Genomic DNA, 17321 nt, shown 5'->3' with positions numbered 1-17321 from the left:
ACCACCCTTTGTTTGAAGCCATCCATATGATTTTAAGTGAGCAAAAGTATTGGAACAGTTGACTGATAGGTGTTTCTTGTTATTCAGTTGTTGAACTTAAGTTTAATTTTTCGAACATGAAATACCTCTGCATGACTCCTCTACTTTTTGGCCTGCGTGTAAACTTAAAAATATTGTATTTTTTCTTATGAAATAGTACACACCAACATGAAGATCTGAGAACTGTCAATAGGAGAAAAAAACTTTTTTTTTCAACTAACATCTGTGCAAACTGGTGACCAATACTGTATGCACTGTATGTACAGTAGTCATCCTATTTACAGTAGGTGCTGTCTGTCTCTTCCTGTGTAGGCGAAGGGTGGTGTGCAGGAGGGTGTGTCGGGTCAAGAGAAGAGTGTGTTTGTGGAGGAGGAAGAGGAAGGCCATGGGCCCGTGCTGCTCAGGAGGAAGAGGATGGCCCAGCCAGAGAAGAACACCTGCCAGCTCTTCATCCAGACAGACCACCTCTTCTACAAGTACTACAAGACCAGGGAGGCAGTCATCGCACAGGTGATACACACACACACACACACACACACACACACACACACACACACACACACACACACACACACACACACACACACACACACACACACACACACACACACACACAATATGTGTGTACAACACATTAACACACTTTAACATCTTGTTATGCCACAAGCTACGCAATGTGTTGGAAACTTGCTATTCTCCAATCTTCCATCCGCGTATGTCCATCACAAATGTTATCATTTTGCCCATTAACTTTTGAATAGGTGGATTTTAACCAAGTCTTGTGTCCAGATACTCTACACAGTATAAACAGTACATGAAGTCATTAACTTTTGCAAGCCAAACACTCTCGAGATGCCATGGAGGAATCGGAATTGAGGCTGTGGCATGAAATTCTGCCCATTTTTCATTGTGCATTGTACATTCCTAGCCTATCCACCACGCTAATAAGCCCACATCGCATTAAGTTGAAGTTTGTTTGCTGTCGATGTGGTCAAGTGCGGCTAGGCTACAGTTTTCCAGGAGTGCCAGGATTCTTACTCTTGTCCATTGACTAATGTCAGTGTCTACAGTCCTCTCGTCGTGTGTGAAATGCCAGTTTCAATGTTCTTGAATGGGCGTCACATCTGACTTCTGTCTCTCTCCTCTGCAGATCTCCAGTCACGTGAAGGCCATCGATGCCATCTACCAGGGCACCGACTTCCAGGGCATTCGCAACATCAGCTTCATGGTGAAGAGGATACGGGTGAGGACACCAGAAGCTTCTCTCTCTCTGTCTCTCTCTCTCTCTCTTTCTCTCTCTCTCTCTCTCTCTCTCTCTCTCTCTCTCTCTCTCTCTCTCTCTCTCTCACCTTTTTCTCAGAGCAATTCTCACTCTGTATTCTTCATGTTTCTTTTTAAGCAAACCACTACTTGACTTCTCCGCCTTCTTCATTATATTCTGCTGAAACACAGTGTGTGTGTTTACACGTTTGTTTCTTTTGTGTGTGTGTGTGCTCTAGATCAACACGACAAGCGACGAGAGGGACAAGTCCAACCCTTTCCGCTTTGCCAACATTGGTGTGGAGAAGTTCCTGGAGCTGAATTCGGAGCAGAACCATGACGACTACTGCCTGGCCTACGTCTTCACCGATCGCGACTTTGATGACGGCGTACTGGGACTGGCCTGGGTGGGAGCCCCATCAGGTGTGTGTGTTTGGTTGGCGACACTAGGTTGTTTAGGTGCACATTTTAACCCATTGATGCTGGATGCTGGATCCGTCTCCATGGAGGGTTGGAGATGGTATGAGCTTACTCTGCCATTTAATTTAATTGGAGTTCTGAATTCAAATAAAATTAAAATTCTGCTTTATTAGCATGACTGTTACTATATAGTGTTGCAAAAGCATACAAATAACAAGACAAAATTGTGAATAGTATTACCTTAACCAATCAGTAACAGACTCCGCGAGTGAGTCTTGCATTACCACTCTCAACTGTTTGCTGATTGGCAGAACAGTGAGCGAACCGAGCTAGGAGGCTTTCGCCAGACTATGTGCGGAGCCAAGATCTTTGGATGGCATCGCCAGGTTAGCTGGATGCTGCATATAGGCAACACTGACCGAGACACCTGAAGATGCATGGACGCAGCATTTAGGCTCATGAGTAGGGCTGGGTATCGCAGCCATGTTCCTGTATCGATTCGATTTTGATTCTTAGGGCTTTGAATCGATTAACCACGATTCAATTCGATTAATTCCGAATCGATTCAATCCATTCCCTTCTTGTTGCCAGGATTTCCCCTAAAAGATGCTGTTGCCTATTTTTATATAAAAATGTCAAAGGACTGTGGCTTGACAGTTTTAACAGATTGCTAATTTGTAATAAGTAGGCCCTGGCCTAATTGACTAATACCTACTGGGTATTTTCCATAGACCTAAATTAAACAAAAAGAACAAAAAGAAGAAGAAGAACCAAAAAATCGATTTTGTGCCCTGCGAATCGATTATGTGAATTTCGATTCGTTCGATTATCGATTAACTCGATTATTTTACCCAGCCCTACTCATTAGATATGAGGGGGGGTTTTTTTTGGTTGTAAAAATGTGGTTATGTTAGAGCTGAATCGACACATTCTAACGCAAGATTATGGTCTTAGCGTTTAAATGCATCTATTTTGTTTTTATATGCTTAGGAGGCTGAGATATTTAGGCTTTTATACATAGGATGAGGGCACCTTTTCCCCAAAAAAGGGCTTAGGAAATCAGCAGGTGTTTTTGCAGGTGCATTAGGCATAAATGGATTAAGAGAGCTTACACCACCCACCACAAGTACTCATTTTTCAATGCCATGACTAAATGTTCACAAGTGGGTAAAATAAGATTCACATTTCAACATCAGAGTTCACCCCTCCCACCACTAATTGTTTGACATATGAGGATATGGCCAGACTAGGCTATTGGTACTACAATTTTGGTAATAACACTATTACATTGCAATTGCAACACTATTGGATTATCATGCTAAAAAGTGTGCCCCTGTGTCTCAATCCACGCACTTGTGCACTTCGGGCACTATGTTTCAGTGCATAGGGCGCTCACGCTGAAAATTTCGGTTGAGTCAGTGCACTGAAAGCGCCCGGATGATCCCCAACAATGGCGAAAAACGCAGTGCTTGAATGATGGACACTGCATGCACTAAGCAGGCGCCATGTTGATAGTGAAACGGAAGAAACACCAGTGTTCAATTCAGTAGAAGAGTGGGGTGAAGGAAATGTAAATACAAGCACCGGACTCTGTGCAATGTAAACAGTAGCCAACCGATATTTTGGCAAGCTAATGCTATGCTCAGCCGTCACTTCCAGCGAGGGCACAGTGCATAGTGCTCAAACTTTTCCACAGCGCTATGCACTGAAAACCTCAGTGCACTGGGAGCACTATGCACTAACCGTCAGTGCACTAATCCAAGTGCGTGGAATGAGACACTGTGCGTGTTTGGCTATACCTATTTTGCTAAAGGTTAGGTGTTTTTGCGTACGGCATTAACAGGTAGTTCAGGTGGCATCTGTGAGAAGAGTAAGCTGTACTCGGATGGGAAGAAGAAGTCCCTGAACACGGGTATTATCACAGTCCAGAACTATGCGTCTCACGTCCCGCCCAAGGTCTCGCACATCACCTTCGCTCACGAGGTCGGACATAACTTTGGCTCGCCGGTGAGTATCCGCGGGGACTGCGCATTTCTCCGAAGCTCCTACTTCCTCTCAATTCGATTTTGTCAATTTTCTTTACATGTCTTTGGAGGTAGCCTATTTGATGGTTCACTAATAAGTTTGGTAACACTTTATTTTAGGGATACATCTATTAGCACTAATACTGTATGCAATGTTCCTGTATAAGTAACTTGTAAGGCTTGTACAAAGCAAAATCAAACATTTGTTAGGCATGTATTCGCAAATGTCTTGTTCATGCACAATAAGGGATTTATTACCAATTTAGCAAATGCTAAGGCCTACTAGGTCCTTACTAAGGTTTAGTCCATGCCTTACAAGGTACTTATGCAGGCATTAACATTGTATGTATTAGTGCTAATAGATGTATCCCTAATATAAAGTGTTACCATAAGTTTCAATAGTTCAAAGGACTCCACTGGGTTTTTCACCTGCTACCATTGATTTCTGAAGTGTTTTGCTAAAATACATAGATATCTTATTGCTATCAATTACGCATGATTTGTTTATTATACTCATGAAATTCAGTTGCAATGGCTTGTGTTTGAATTGCCTCAGCTTCAGCCTCAGAATTTGCCCCAAGAATAACCGTACTCTTGCCCGTCAATGAAAAATTGTTGGATTATTTAGAACAATTGGGCTTCAGAGAAACGACATGCCATCCGTATCCGATACACTCCTATTAATAGCTAATGTTGAAAACTGAACTTTTTGGGGGTTGAAGATGTTTCACTCTGAAGAGAACATGACCTGTATGAAGGTGACAAAGACACTCTTTATACTAGATAATGCTTTCCCTAGTGCTGCCATGTAAAATGAGCTTTGCAGCTAACACGTTGATAGCCTTCTAGTAATCACTGTAGTTGTTGGCTAATGTTTTAGGCAGTGCAGTGTATGACTGCTGACCTTTATACCAGAATTCAAAAGAGAACAGAACAAACTCCTAGAATATTTTAAGTGACCTAGTTTACTGGAGAACTATAATTAGAAATTCAGTGTAACTTGGGAACTTTTATTATTGTAAAATTTAATTGTTTTACATTAGAGCTGCCCAGTTGACACACACACCTTCCAATGTCATGATTTTCCTGCCACCGGGCGTCCTCTACCTCTCCCTCACTCTCGCTCTCTCTCTCTCTCACTCTCGCTCTGGCTCTCTCTCACTCTGCCTGGCATACCACAGCATGATTCAGGGTCTGAGTGCACGCCGGGCGAGTCTAAGGCCCAGGAGAAGAAGGAGAAGGGCAACTACATCATGTATGCGCGCGCCACCTCGGGAGACAAGTTCAACAACAACAAGTTCTCCGAATGCAGCGTGCGCAACATCAGCCAGGTGCTCGACAAGAAGAGGGGCAACTGCTTCGTCGGTGAGTTTGCTGCTTACACAGTGTGTGTGTGTGTGTGTGTGTGTGTGTGTGTGTGTGTGTGTGTGTGTGTGTGTGTGTGTGTGTGTGTGTGTGTGTGTGTGTGTGTGTGTGTGTGTGTGTGTGTGTGTGTGTGTGCACATGTGTGCACATGTGTGCGTGCGTGCGTTTGTGTGCGCATGTGCGTGTTTGTGTGCCTGTGTTCAACTCACTTTTCAGAGATGTGTGAGTGTGTGTGTGCAGGTATGGTGCATGGGAATGTCATGTTAACTGGCTGAGAATGTCATGTTAACTGGCTGAGAATGTCATGTTAATTGGCTGTTTATACAGCAGAAGGATACACAGTATATTTTGTTTGGAGTATCGCTCTCATGAATGTGTGTATGCATGTGTACAGTACTGGCCCGAGAACATAACATGGCACATTATGACACCCCCCCACCCCCTTTTTTTCCCTTAATCATTTTTCTGGTGGGAAATGTATTTTTTGGAGACAAAAACACTCTTCATAAAAGAGCGCAGAGATAGTTGCTCACCACATGTTCTGTGCCTCTCTTTGCTGCACAAATGTGTCTAGTCTGCAGCTCTGCAGTCAGATATTACTGTAGCCCGTCTTCGCTCACTGGTGCTGGGTTAGCTGACAGGCACCACTCTGGTTCATCCTGCGCAGATGTTATGTAAATATAACCAAGGTTCCATTTCGTTTCACCTGAACGCCAGAGGCAGTTGGTTCAGCATATGGATATTAATTACACGAAAAGTGGTGGCGGTCAGGAGGAATGAAATGGAAACTAAAAAGGTCTTACATTGGCCCTGCCGTAGCCTAACTGTAGGGCACTGGGTTGCTAAGCCTGCGACCCGGGTTTGATTCTGGCCCGGGTCATTTGCCGATCCTCCCCCGTCTCTCTCCCCACTCGTTTCCTGTCCCATTCTTCACTATACTATCCAAATAAAGTTGGACAACCCCACCCCAGAAATGTAAAATAAAAGAGGTCTTCCATTCAGACCAATATAGTAAATTTGCCTGTTTATGTGTAATGTGTGTGTGCAGAGTCGGGTCAGCCTATCTGTGGTAATGGGCTGGTGGAGCCTGGGGAGGAGTGTGACTGTGGCTACAGCGACCAGTGCAGAGACCAGTGCTGCTACGATGCCAACCAGCCCGACAACAAGAAGTGCAAACTCAAGGCCAACAAAGTCTGCAGGTCTGTATGAAGTCTGAGTCCTCTGTCTCTCTGTCTGTGTCTCTGTCTCTGTCTCTGTCTCTCTCTCTCTCTCTCTCTCTCTCTCTCTCTCTCTCTCTCTCTCTCTCTCTCTCTCTCTCTGTTGCTGCGGCCTGATCTCAGTCATGGGTAAGCGGTTGGGGCACCAGACTTTTAGCCCGAAGTCTGCCGGTTCAACTCTGATCATAGGTTGCGTTAACCGAGAACTTTCCACCATTGACTGATTGACAGTGATTGAAAAATATGAAGCCTGTTTGTCATTTTGACCGATTACCTGGGTGATAAATCACAAGTTTAAGTTGTACACCCCCATATCCAACGATGGATAATTGCACCGGTCTACTGGGCCCAGGTGCCCAAGAGCCAAAGAGGCCCTGAAGCCCCACGCCTCCTCGCTACAGAAGACATTTCATTATTGTCATGTTCTCATATTGTGTTTAAATTGCACTTTTAACTCCCGTATTTTCAACCCCAGTTTTTATCTTTATCCTTTATCATATATGTCTGTTTTTGTAACAAAGTCCCTTTCTCTCTCTGTGTGTGTGTGTGTGTGTGTGTGTGTGTGTGTGTGTGTGTGTGTGTGTGTGTGTGTGTGTGTGTGTGTGTGTGTGTGTGTGTGTGTGTGTGTGTGTGTGTGTGTGTGTGTGTGTGTGTGTGTGTGTGTGTGTGTGTGTGTGCGCGTGCGCGTTCGTGTTTGTGCGCGCGTCGGTATCTGTGCTTGTGTCTGTTCATGTGTGTAGTCCTAGCCAGGGCCCGTGCTGCACACGCGAGTGCACCTACAAGGGGCGCAACGAGAAGTGTCGCGAGGAGTCGGAGTGTGCGCACCAGGGCATGTGCAACGGGGTCACCCCCCAGTGCCCCACCTCCGAGCCCAAGGCCAACTTCACTGCCTGCCACGGCGAAACACAAGTCTGCCTCAATGGGGTAAGAAAGGACCTATGCATGTGCGTGCGTGCGTGCGTGCGTGCATGCGTGCGTGTGTGTGTGTGTGTGTGATCAGTGTACTTTTGTAGTGATCAATTGCTTGAATCGCCATTAACTTTATTAACTTTGTGCTACATTTGTGTCTATTTATGATCAATTTTAAATCGTGAGCACAAATGAAGTTGCAATGCAATGGGTGTGGTTAAGATTTTGCTGTGGATGTGGTGAGATTGCATGTACTGTGATATGATGACGTCTCTTTCCCTGTGCTGTGTGTTTGTGTTTAAGTGTACAGCAAATGCCAAAATCCATGAACAGTTTTTCAATGGGTGTGATAATTTTGCATACTTCATGTGCTGACAAGGAGGTCTACATCATTGTGTGCTGATGATCTCTCTCTCTCTCTCTCTGTATCTGTATCTGTATCTGTAAAGGGCTGCTCGGGCTCCATCTGTGAGAAATATGGTCTGGAGGTGTGTACGTGTGCTAGTGTGGACGGGAAGGATGAGACTGAACTCTGCCACGTCTGCTGTATGGAGAAGAGTGAGTCACACACACACACACACACACACACACACACACACACACACACACACACACACACACACAGACGCTCAGCACACACACACACACACACACACACACACACACACACACACACACACACACACACACACAGACACAGACAGAAGCTCAGCACACACACACACACACACACACATACACACACCCTTGTCTCTCCTTCCTGATTGTTTGATTCTGTGCTCTGTGGCGCCCCCTGCAGTGAACCCCAGCACGTGCAGCAGTACCGGCTCAGAGCGCTGGCTGCGCTTCTTCAACCGCAAGGTGACGACCCTGCAGGCGGGCTCTCCCTGCAACGACTTCAAGGGCTACTGCGACGTCTTCATGCGCTGCCGCCTGGTGGACGCCGACGGACCCTTGGCGCGCCTCAAGAAGGCCATCTTCAACCCGGAGCTCTACGAGAACATTGCAGAGTGGATAGTGGTATGTATCGGATACAGACTGACACACACTCACACACACACATACACACACACACACACTCACACACACACAAACACACCTGCACTTGCAGGACAAGAAGGCCCTCTTTAACCCTGAGCTCTACAAGAACATCACACAGTGGATAGTGGGGCCTGCAGGGTTGCCAGATGAGACGGATGCCCCCAAAAAAGCTCAAAACCTGCCTGGAAGCACTAAATCCCATCCAATTTGAACTTACTTCTGTTGATTTCTATGGCCATGAATGTGCAGAAAAAACCCTCCTAGATGTCCTTTTTTAGCCTGATAAACCAGCCTAAATGTGATGCCGGAGTAATTTAGTCTGGCGCCGATGAACGATACCTACGAAGATTGTTGATGAGAACAACCTGTTGTTTTTTCAAACCGTGCCGGCGCTCTGACCAATCGCGATCTTTGCCGTTGATGTGCTTTCCCAACGGTGTTGCGAGCTTCGTCGTCACTCCCTCAAAGCCCTGCCCGCTTTGATTCAAAACAAATCTCTGCGTTGTGATTGGTTTTGCCAGACTCAGGGCACAGTGTTCAAAACGTTCTCAGATCCGAGGCCAGACCCACACGCAGCTGAAGTTTTGGCGTCCAGCGGGTGGTTTACCAGGCTAGTCCTTTTTAGCTTTTTTTTACCCCCAGTGTGTCATCCTTAGCATTCCAATATGGCAACACTGGGTCCGTGCAGAGAATCTCTAACAGGGAGAAGGTTCAGTCTGATTGGTTCCCATAGTAGCCAGTTAGCTTTGCATGCATACTGCAGTAACTATGGAGTGTCCACTAGTTGGCGAGCGTAGGTCAGTCCTTCATGTGGGAAAATGTATGGAATGGAAAGGGGAACCCCTATGCTAAATACATTGCTACTGCGATTTCCAGTCACAAATATTATCAACAAAACCTTCCTGGTAAGCACTATGACTGTTGTTTAACAATAGGCTGTATTGACAAATCGTTCAGGTGTGTAGTTTTACAGCAGGTTAGAAGATTTCAACCTGTACTCGCTACCATCCCGCTGATGTTTATGGGTTTGGCCCCATAAAAATTGAGCTTTGTGACCCAGTATATAATAATCTAGTGGCGCAAAATAATCAAAACGCTACTCAAATGGGGTCTTATTATTTCTAGTTTCGAACTTAATATTAATATTTCAGGACAAAAAAATATAAAAAATCACAAAAATTATAATGGTAGAAAACTCCATTGACACCCATTCTTTTTGCACTTAGGTAGGATTAGGGTTAGCCAGTTGTGGCTAGTAGCTAGTTCCGTGAGTAAACACCCCCTGGTCCGTGTCAGATATAGACCTGCACACACGCACGCACACACGCGCGCGCACTCGCACTCGCGACTGTGAACCTGTCGAAGGCTATTTCCAAGCCTGAGATGGAGGAGAACATGGCAAAGTGGATGGTGGTACCTAGCCTGGTCCTGACTATCCCATAATACTACCATTTCATTTTGTATTTATGGTTTGGCATTTGTTTGCTCTAAAGCGATTGCAGGAAGCAGGAAGTTTTCACTCAGTTATGGTTTGAAATTATTGGACACCTCTCACCCAATCGCCGGCAGTTACTCAACAACAACATGGCGCAGACCAATGGCTCTGGCGCAGATGTGTACGTCATTGTCACGAGCGTCCTCCCCCTTTCGCCCCCACGTGGGGCGCTTATTAGCTTATCGGCTGTTTTCTGGGGGGGGCGTTGCGATCAAATTCCTACTGCTCCAGGCACTCCATAGAGAAGCATGGCCAGACTACCGTAGTGGAGCCAATCCTTTGGCGGAAGTACGTAGGATGGCTCGCGAGGCTAGTTGGTACCAGCTTTAGTGACCACCTTTATGAGTGAACATTTAGTGATGTGTCTTTCGTCGTTTATAGGGGCACATTTCAAATGACAATTTATTAATGGGCACACACACACACCATGTGACCAAATCATACCTGCTTGCCAACCATTATGACCTCCCTCTCTCTCCTGTAGGCTCATTGGTGGGCTGTGCTGTTGATGGGAATTGCCCTCATCATGCTGATGGCCGGCTTCATCAAGATCTGCAGCGTGCACACGCCCAGCAGCAACCCCAAACTACCGCCTCCAAAACCACTGCCAGGTGTGTCTCACACACACACACACACACACACACACACACACACACACACACACACACACACACACACACACACACACACACACGCCCAGCTGCAACCCCAAACTACCGCCTCCAAAACCACTGCCAGGTGTGTCACACACAGATACACACACACACACACACACACACACACACACACACACACACACACACACACACACACACACACACACAGCAGCAACCCCAAAACTACCGCCTCAAAACTACTGCCAGGTGTGTACTACACGAAAGATACTTCGATACATCAGAAGAATGCATCGTTGCCAACCAGTTAGCAACTTAGTAAGTTGGCAATGGGAAATTGCATGGCAACCAAGTAAGTTGCTAACTTAGTTAACATGACGCTATTGAGAAATGCACACCTGTTTGAGCTGAAATACTAATTGAGCAAAATAGTAAGCCTTCGGCATTTCTGAGCTCCGGCGAAATCGGGAACTCCACCCACTTTGCCAGGAAAACAATCAACTTTGAGCAGCTTCAACAGCCCTGGGTAGAGGCGTGATCAAGGCAGGGGCGTGGTTTAAGCAGAGACGTTCTAGTGAGACAAAGAAAATGTTTGGTTTAAACTTTGGCACATCCTTTTCTGGCCTCAACCAGTAGCAAGCTGAGGGAGGCGGGTTAATCAGGCTGTGGAAACGTTATTCGTTATCTTGGTCAGACCAACATCTCTGTATGAAATTTGAAAGTCGATGAAATAAGCACTTGACCTGCTCGGTCCTGAGTGTTGCTTGTGTCTCACCGCTGCGTGCCTTGTCGTCGTCTCCCCAACCCCCCAATTCCACAGGTACCCTGAAGCGCCGCCGGGCCCGAGAGCACGCCGCCAGCCAGCAGCACCAGCACCAGCATGCCCACCAGAACCAACACGGCCACCAGAACCAACACGGAGGACACCAGAACCAGCACCCGCGCCAGCACCAGGCGCCGCGCCAGCCCCACCCCCAGCGCCACCACCGGCAGCCCCGGGAGAACTACCAGATGGGCCAGATGCGCCGCTGACCCCCATGACCCTTGACCCTTCACCCCCCTGGTCTCTCACCTGCCATCTCACCATGCACACTCCCCTCTCTCCTCCTTCCTCTCAATGCCTACAGCACAGTGGGATGGACTTTTTCACTTTCTCCAAAGACCTAACTACCACAGACCTATACACACCTAGACCTATATACACACACACACACACACACACACACACACACACACACACAAGCACTTTTCAGTAGCCATGCGCACACACACATACACATACACACGCACAATCTCTCTCTCTCTCTCTCACACACACACACACACACACACACACACACACACACACACACACACACACACTCACACAATCATCATGTACTATATCTGACTGGACAAGAGAAATGCAGCATCAGTGCTTACTCGTGAGTGTGCATGCACTGAAACACAACAGAGATTATCAAACCATTCTGCTTCCTACATACATGCACGCACACACACACGCACAATCAAGATTTTAGAAGGGTGGATCTTGAAGCTGACAGGAGTGCTGGCAAGATGAAGCCTTGTTTGGGATGTCTTAAAATCTCTCCATCTTCACCTTTCCCTCTCTCTTTCTGCCTTTTTTCTCTCTTCTCTCCATTTCTTGCCATCTCTTCTCTCTCTCTCTCTCTCTCTCTCTCTCTCTCTCTCTCTCTCTCTCTCTCTCTCTCTCCCCCCTCCCTCCCTCCCACCCACTCCCACATTTTCTCTCACAGAGCTTTTAAAGAGGCTTCTGTGGTCTGTGAATGAGGTGTGTGGTCTATACTAAGGCCTGGGTGGTTGAAGTACATACAGGACCATGTTTAAGACTAGTAATGCCTCTACAGCCTCCCATTAAGGAAACTTAACTTAAAAGCCGTTTATAAGTATGTGGATATTTTTGAAAACACATTAGTTTTGGCCTCTCGTTTACACCTAAGCAGAGTTTTAGAAATGTCCTTTTAAAACTCTGGTTGTAAAAAATATCACTTTTAGGTGTCTAACATGCACCCGTGGCAAAGTGGCATTTTTATTTTTATCCACATGTTGTGTTTAAACGAAAACGGATAAAAAAAAATATCTGTGTTTGAAAATATCCACATCCAAGTAAAAGGCTTCTCATTTGAGTCATGATTTTCTTAACAGCCTCTGGGCCTAATCATGATTCTCTTATTTGCCTCGATTCTTAATCATCATTGTGCAGATCTTAAATCACCTCGAATCATGCTGATTTTGCCCTCTCTCAAGAGACCAACACACACTTACAGCTCACCTCGAACAAAGATAGCTCACAGTATTATGGTGTTTATTTAGCTCACCATAACTCAGACACTGCACTATTTCAAGAAGGATTTGGATAGATACACTACAGCAGAAGACCACCTTAAAGACAGAAACGCGATCAATAAAGTTACTCTACTCTACACAAAACAACAAAACACACCACCACCTTTTCTCTTAGCTTCACCCTGTGTTTTCTTCCTGTCTGTCCATCCTGGTTTGTTAAAAGCCTGAAGATTATAGCCTTTTTCGCCTCCCTTGCTGTTCTCTAGGGACCTGTACAGATGTATGACTGTAAAGAATTGTATCATATGTGACAAGACAGCAGAGCTTATTTCTTCTACTGTCAATGGAGAGTTAATTACTCAACGGTTGTGATCAACATTTCTCAGGATTCTAAGATGCTACACTTAAGGAAGTCGTTGTTTTAGCATGTTTCATGCAGACGTCGGAGAGCGGCACACGACCGACCGACCGACCGGCCGGCCGGCCAACTGACATTACCCGTTGGTTGGTTGGTGATGAGTCAGTTGATTGATCTCGTGACGAGGCCGTCTGTGGTTGGATGTGTCCTGGCATCCTTCATTGAGCCCAGCGCAGACATATCTCACACCCACACCGGTCCTGTGGTTATTATGGGCTGTGAGGGTTTCCATAGTAACACCCTCTCCACCCCCCCCACTCCCCCCATCTGTCACTCGAGCCTCTCAGGCCTCCCACTCAAGACTCTGAAGCTACACCCACCAAGACAAGTCAAAGGCCACTACTTTTTAACGCTCCTCCTCGCTTTTTTTTCTTGCTTTCTCTGTGCTTGGCTGTTGTATGTGTGTATGTACGCAGGTATGTGCTCTGTCTGCCTAATGTGTGCATGGAAGGAAATTCATAACACGAAGAGATATGAGGAGTGAAAAAGAAGATATTTTTTAAATAAGTTCATTTTTTTATTATTCTTTTGCTTTTCCACAATTCCATATTTTAAAACGATTGCTTATTATACGATGGCATTGATTTAAGGAAACACTAACTAACTAACTAATAGTATATAGATGCTTGAGTGAATTTGAGAATAGTTTGAGTCACTAAACATTTTTTTTTAAATGACAAATGGTACCACATGTAATCACTGCCTGTCTACTAATGCCTGTTGCCATGGCCGTGCTCTCTGTAACCCGTGGTTTTTGGCCAGAGGGAGGCGCCAGACCCTCGAGCACCAAGAGGAGAGGAGACGAGGCACTTCTCTCTCCAGCACATTGACACAAATGCATCCACGCATATAACTGGGCGTCACCCTGCCTCTGCCGTCTCATTCACTGCTGCCACAGTGTGTGTGTATGTGCGCGTGTGTGTGCGCGCGTGCGAGTTTGGCTCCTCCGTGCCAAGCAATCACACTGAAGCCTCAGCAACACATTCTCATCTGGACAGTCCTGATAGGTTATCATGCCTTGAGCGTCATCATCATGGGTGCACGCCTGGTGGTTGAGTGCCTGTGTCACCATCTGACGCGCCATCTTGCAGAGGACGGATGTGGCCCACGGGGTTGCGATGTCTTTACCTGGCCAGATGCAGACCTCAGGATCTGGGAAGTGTCCTCTGCTCAGACTGCGGATGGCAGAGGCAGGGAAGCAGTGGCTGATGGGGAACGGGGAGGGTGGAGGGGATGGGGGGTGTAGCTCCGACCCGCACCAGAGCAGCCTGGCCGAGACGCCGCTGAGGTTTCTATGCCAACAGAGAGACAGACTCTGCCAGAAACCCAGCTTAAAGACTTTCACACTAAGGGGTTTTCTTTTTCTTTTTATTATTATTTTTTCCTTCTTTGGATGGATAGTCCATGAAAAGACACTAAACATTTTTGTCAGCCATTTCTGTGAGGTCATCTTTTACAGTGCCATTTGCCATGAGATCATCTTCGCAGCACCATTGCTGTAAGGTCACTTACGCAGCAAGATTGCTGCGAGGTCGCCTAAGCAGCAGACAGAAAGCCACTTGAGGAGCTGCCATTGCAGAAAAAAACACCTGACTTCTTTCCTTGTAATATATGTACAGAACCTGGAAATTTTGTGTTCCATTTGAAGATAAATATGACATTTTTTTGTGTTTCATTTCAAGATCAATATGACATTTTGATATGTGTCACTTTTTTCCCTTTATTTTTGTCCTATGAATTGAAAGAGAGAATTTTTGCCAGTGATATTAAATGTGTGAAATGAAGTAATGTCTGGCAGCTTGACAACATCTGACCTTTTTCGATGACCTTTCTCATCTCCTCTGCTTGGATTGGTCGGATGGGGTGCTGATGTGAATCAATTGTGGTGAATGATGGAACACGTTGGGCTAATATGCTTTGGTCCACTCCCGTGTTTCTCTCGGACTTTACTATCCTTTCCTGTGGTGTGACCTGGAAATGGGGATCTGTTGCCGCTACTTTACATTTTACTTTTTGACATTTCAGTTCTGTTGATTTTTTTTCTTTCTTACTTTCTTTAATTTTATGTAGTCCTGGTAAGAGTTTATAGCAAAACGTGCACTGAAAATGTCCAAATTGAGTCAAAATGTTGTAGGTTATGTAGGCTGAACGATCACAAAAGTTAAAAAAAGAAAAGAGAAAATACTACTGTCTGATGTTAATGTTCACTGTGTTTTATACAGTACCTTAATTTTTTTGTTCACTTTGAACATTTTTACTTAACATTTCAAAACGTATTGTGCAAAGAGATGTAATTTTTGGAGTACTTGAAATGCATTAATAAAAAGACTCAGTTGAACTTGGTTGATTTGTAGAGTGGTCTCTACACTACTGTATACCGGTAAGTTAGCCATTATCAGCAGCGGGTCTGACTCTTCATGATGTACTCTTCATTGTAAAATCACATGCCAATTTCATGTAAATACTTTTCATTTAGTCATGATCACAGTTATGGTGATATGAGTTGGTGGTGTGACTGACGAGGGGTGTAAACCAGAGCCTTCATGGCAGTTCATTCAATATCAATTTCTTGAGCCAATGATGATAGTCCAGGAGCAGGGTTACACCTGGAACAAATGAGTTAGTAACAAGCTAAACATTTCAGAATATGTTCAGACTACCTTTAGGAATAACATACTTAAGGTCCCCAGGAATTCCCCATGGGCTCTCTGAGAAATTCAAGATGGCACCCAAAATTGATATTTGACATGTTTTAACGCAATAACTTTTCAATGGGTGAATGGATTGGCACCAAGTCGTGTGTGCCAACACTCTATAACAGGAACAACATAGCCTACTTTAAAGGGGGAATCCAACTTGTCCTATCCGTGTGGCACCAGATCTTTCTTCCTTTTTATACCAACTTAACTACTTTGTATTTAAGGGCAAAAGTATGTCATCATAAGGATGGTGTCTTTTAGCAATTTGGCGTGGCACTTTGACACCTTGAGCTGGACGGCACATTTATGCTCATTCATTCATCCCTGTTTTTGACAAAACGTTTTCACTTGACATGGCAATTTTCCCCAGCACACTTATGGACAAAAATTGTCAATTTGTTCAGGAATAAATATTTATTTTACAAGAATGTACTGTATATTTTGTAACAAAAGGCAAATTGAAAGATGGGGTGGGGGTTGGATTAAGTAATAATGGTCACATTTGTTCAAATATCAACTGCAATGCATGGATTAAAATGAACATAAAATGTATCCATGCTTGACGTGGTCAAATTATTATCAGTACCAACACTGCAACAATATTATTTACAGGTGAAAATGCACTTTTGGCCTATGAAAAAGATGCACAGCAGAAGGGGTCATACACGTTCGAGGCCTGGACAGAAGAACATGTCTCAGTTGTTCTCACATTTTTACTTAGGATATTACATAGGCCTAATACAATTCAGTGCATGATACATTTTCACATTTTTCCATTATGGTGGATCAGGGAATGGAGAGGCGAATTTGACCTGGATAGCTTAATGGTTGACTTGTTTAACAAGCCATTAAACAAGCTTAGATATTGATTCAACCATCAAACCTGATTCTTCAGTCTTTTTTGCCCTAGATTGGCCTACAATGTGGTAACTGCTTTGACATTGAATGACCGTGTACCATAGCAATTCTAATTATTATGTTATCTTGATGTCTAATCAAACTACCCAGCCAGCAGAGGTGGAAAGAGTACAGAAAATGTGTACTCAAGTAAAAGTATCTTTACTTTGCCTAAATTCTACTCAAGTAAAGTAAAAGTACCTATCTAAGCATCTACTCAAGTAAAAGTAAAAAGTACTTCACTTAAAATGTAATTTGAGTAAAAAGTACTTAGTTACTTTTAATTAGCTTTCCTCTTGAGAATGTCATGTTTATTTTTCTTGAATATCGTCCTCCATAACCTCTATCTCTTGCTTGGCACCAGCCATCATCCAATACATTGATACAAGATAGTAAAATAGTGGAAATGCTGTGTGCCATCCTGCACAATCTTTCATTTCTGGCGGATTGTGGCATTATTGTGCATGGCATTTTGTCTCTCAGTCATTTTTTTTTACTCAATACTCAGGCCAGGTTCCAGTGTAATTGAGTAAAGTACTTGGGTCAAAATGTACTCAAGTACAAGTAAAAGTATTAATTTAAAAATGTACTTAAAAAGTACAAAATATTCATAAAA

The 17321-nt window shown here is 44.7% G+C and overlaps 1 protein-coding gene across 1 annotated transcript in view; it reads left to right on the top strand.

The window, feature by feature from the left end:
• The window catches only part of LOC134447550 (disintegrin and metalloproteinase domain-containing protein 10-like), a 23326-nt gene extending 11258 nt beyond the window's left edge, over nt 1-12068 (top strand). The window contains exons 6-16 of the mRNA XM_063197067.1: nt 352-549; nt 1190-1282; nt 1539-1722; nt 3563-3726; nt 4925-5108; nt 6157-6307; nt 7066-7249; nt 7684-7792; nt 8034-8254; nt 10255-10381; nt 11205-12068. Of these exons, the coding sequence (XP_063053137.1) occupies nt 352-549; nt 1190-1282; nt 1539-1722; nt 3563-3726; nt 4925-5108; nt 6157-6307; nt 7066-7249; nt 7684-7792; nt 8034-8254; nt 10255-10381; nt 11205-11416 (1827 nt within the window). The 3' untranslated portion in view covers nt 11417-12068. The remainder of the gene's footprint in view (nt 1-351; nt 550-1189; nt 1283-1538; nt 1723-3562; nt 3727-4924; nt 5109-6156; nt 6308-7065; nt 7250-7683; nt 7793-8033; nt 8255-10254; nt 10382-11204) is intronic.
• Nucleotides 12069-17321: the final 5253 nt, after the last annotated feature.

Source organism: Engraulis encrasicolus, chromosome 4 (assembly GCF_034702125.1).
Source record: "Engraulis encrasicolus isolate BLACKSEA-1 chromosome 4, IST_EnEncr_1.0, whole genome shotgun sequence".
Classification (NCBI taxonomy): domain Eukaryota; kingdom Metazoa; phylum Chordata; class Actinopteri; order Clupeiformes; family Engraulidae; genus Engraulis; species Engraulis encrasicolus.
Note: the sequence above shows the minus strand (reverse complement) of the source record. Positions and strands in the feature narration are given on the sequence as shown.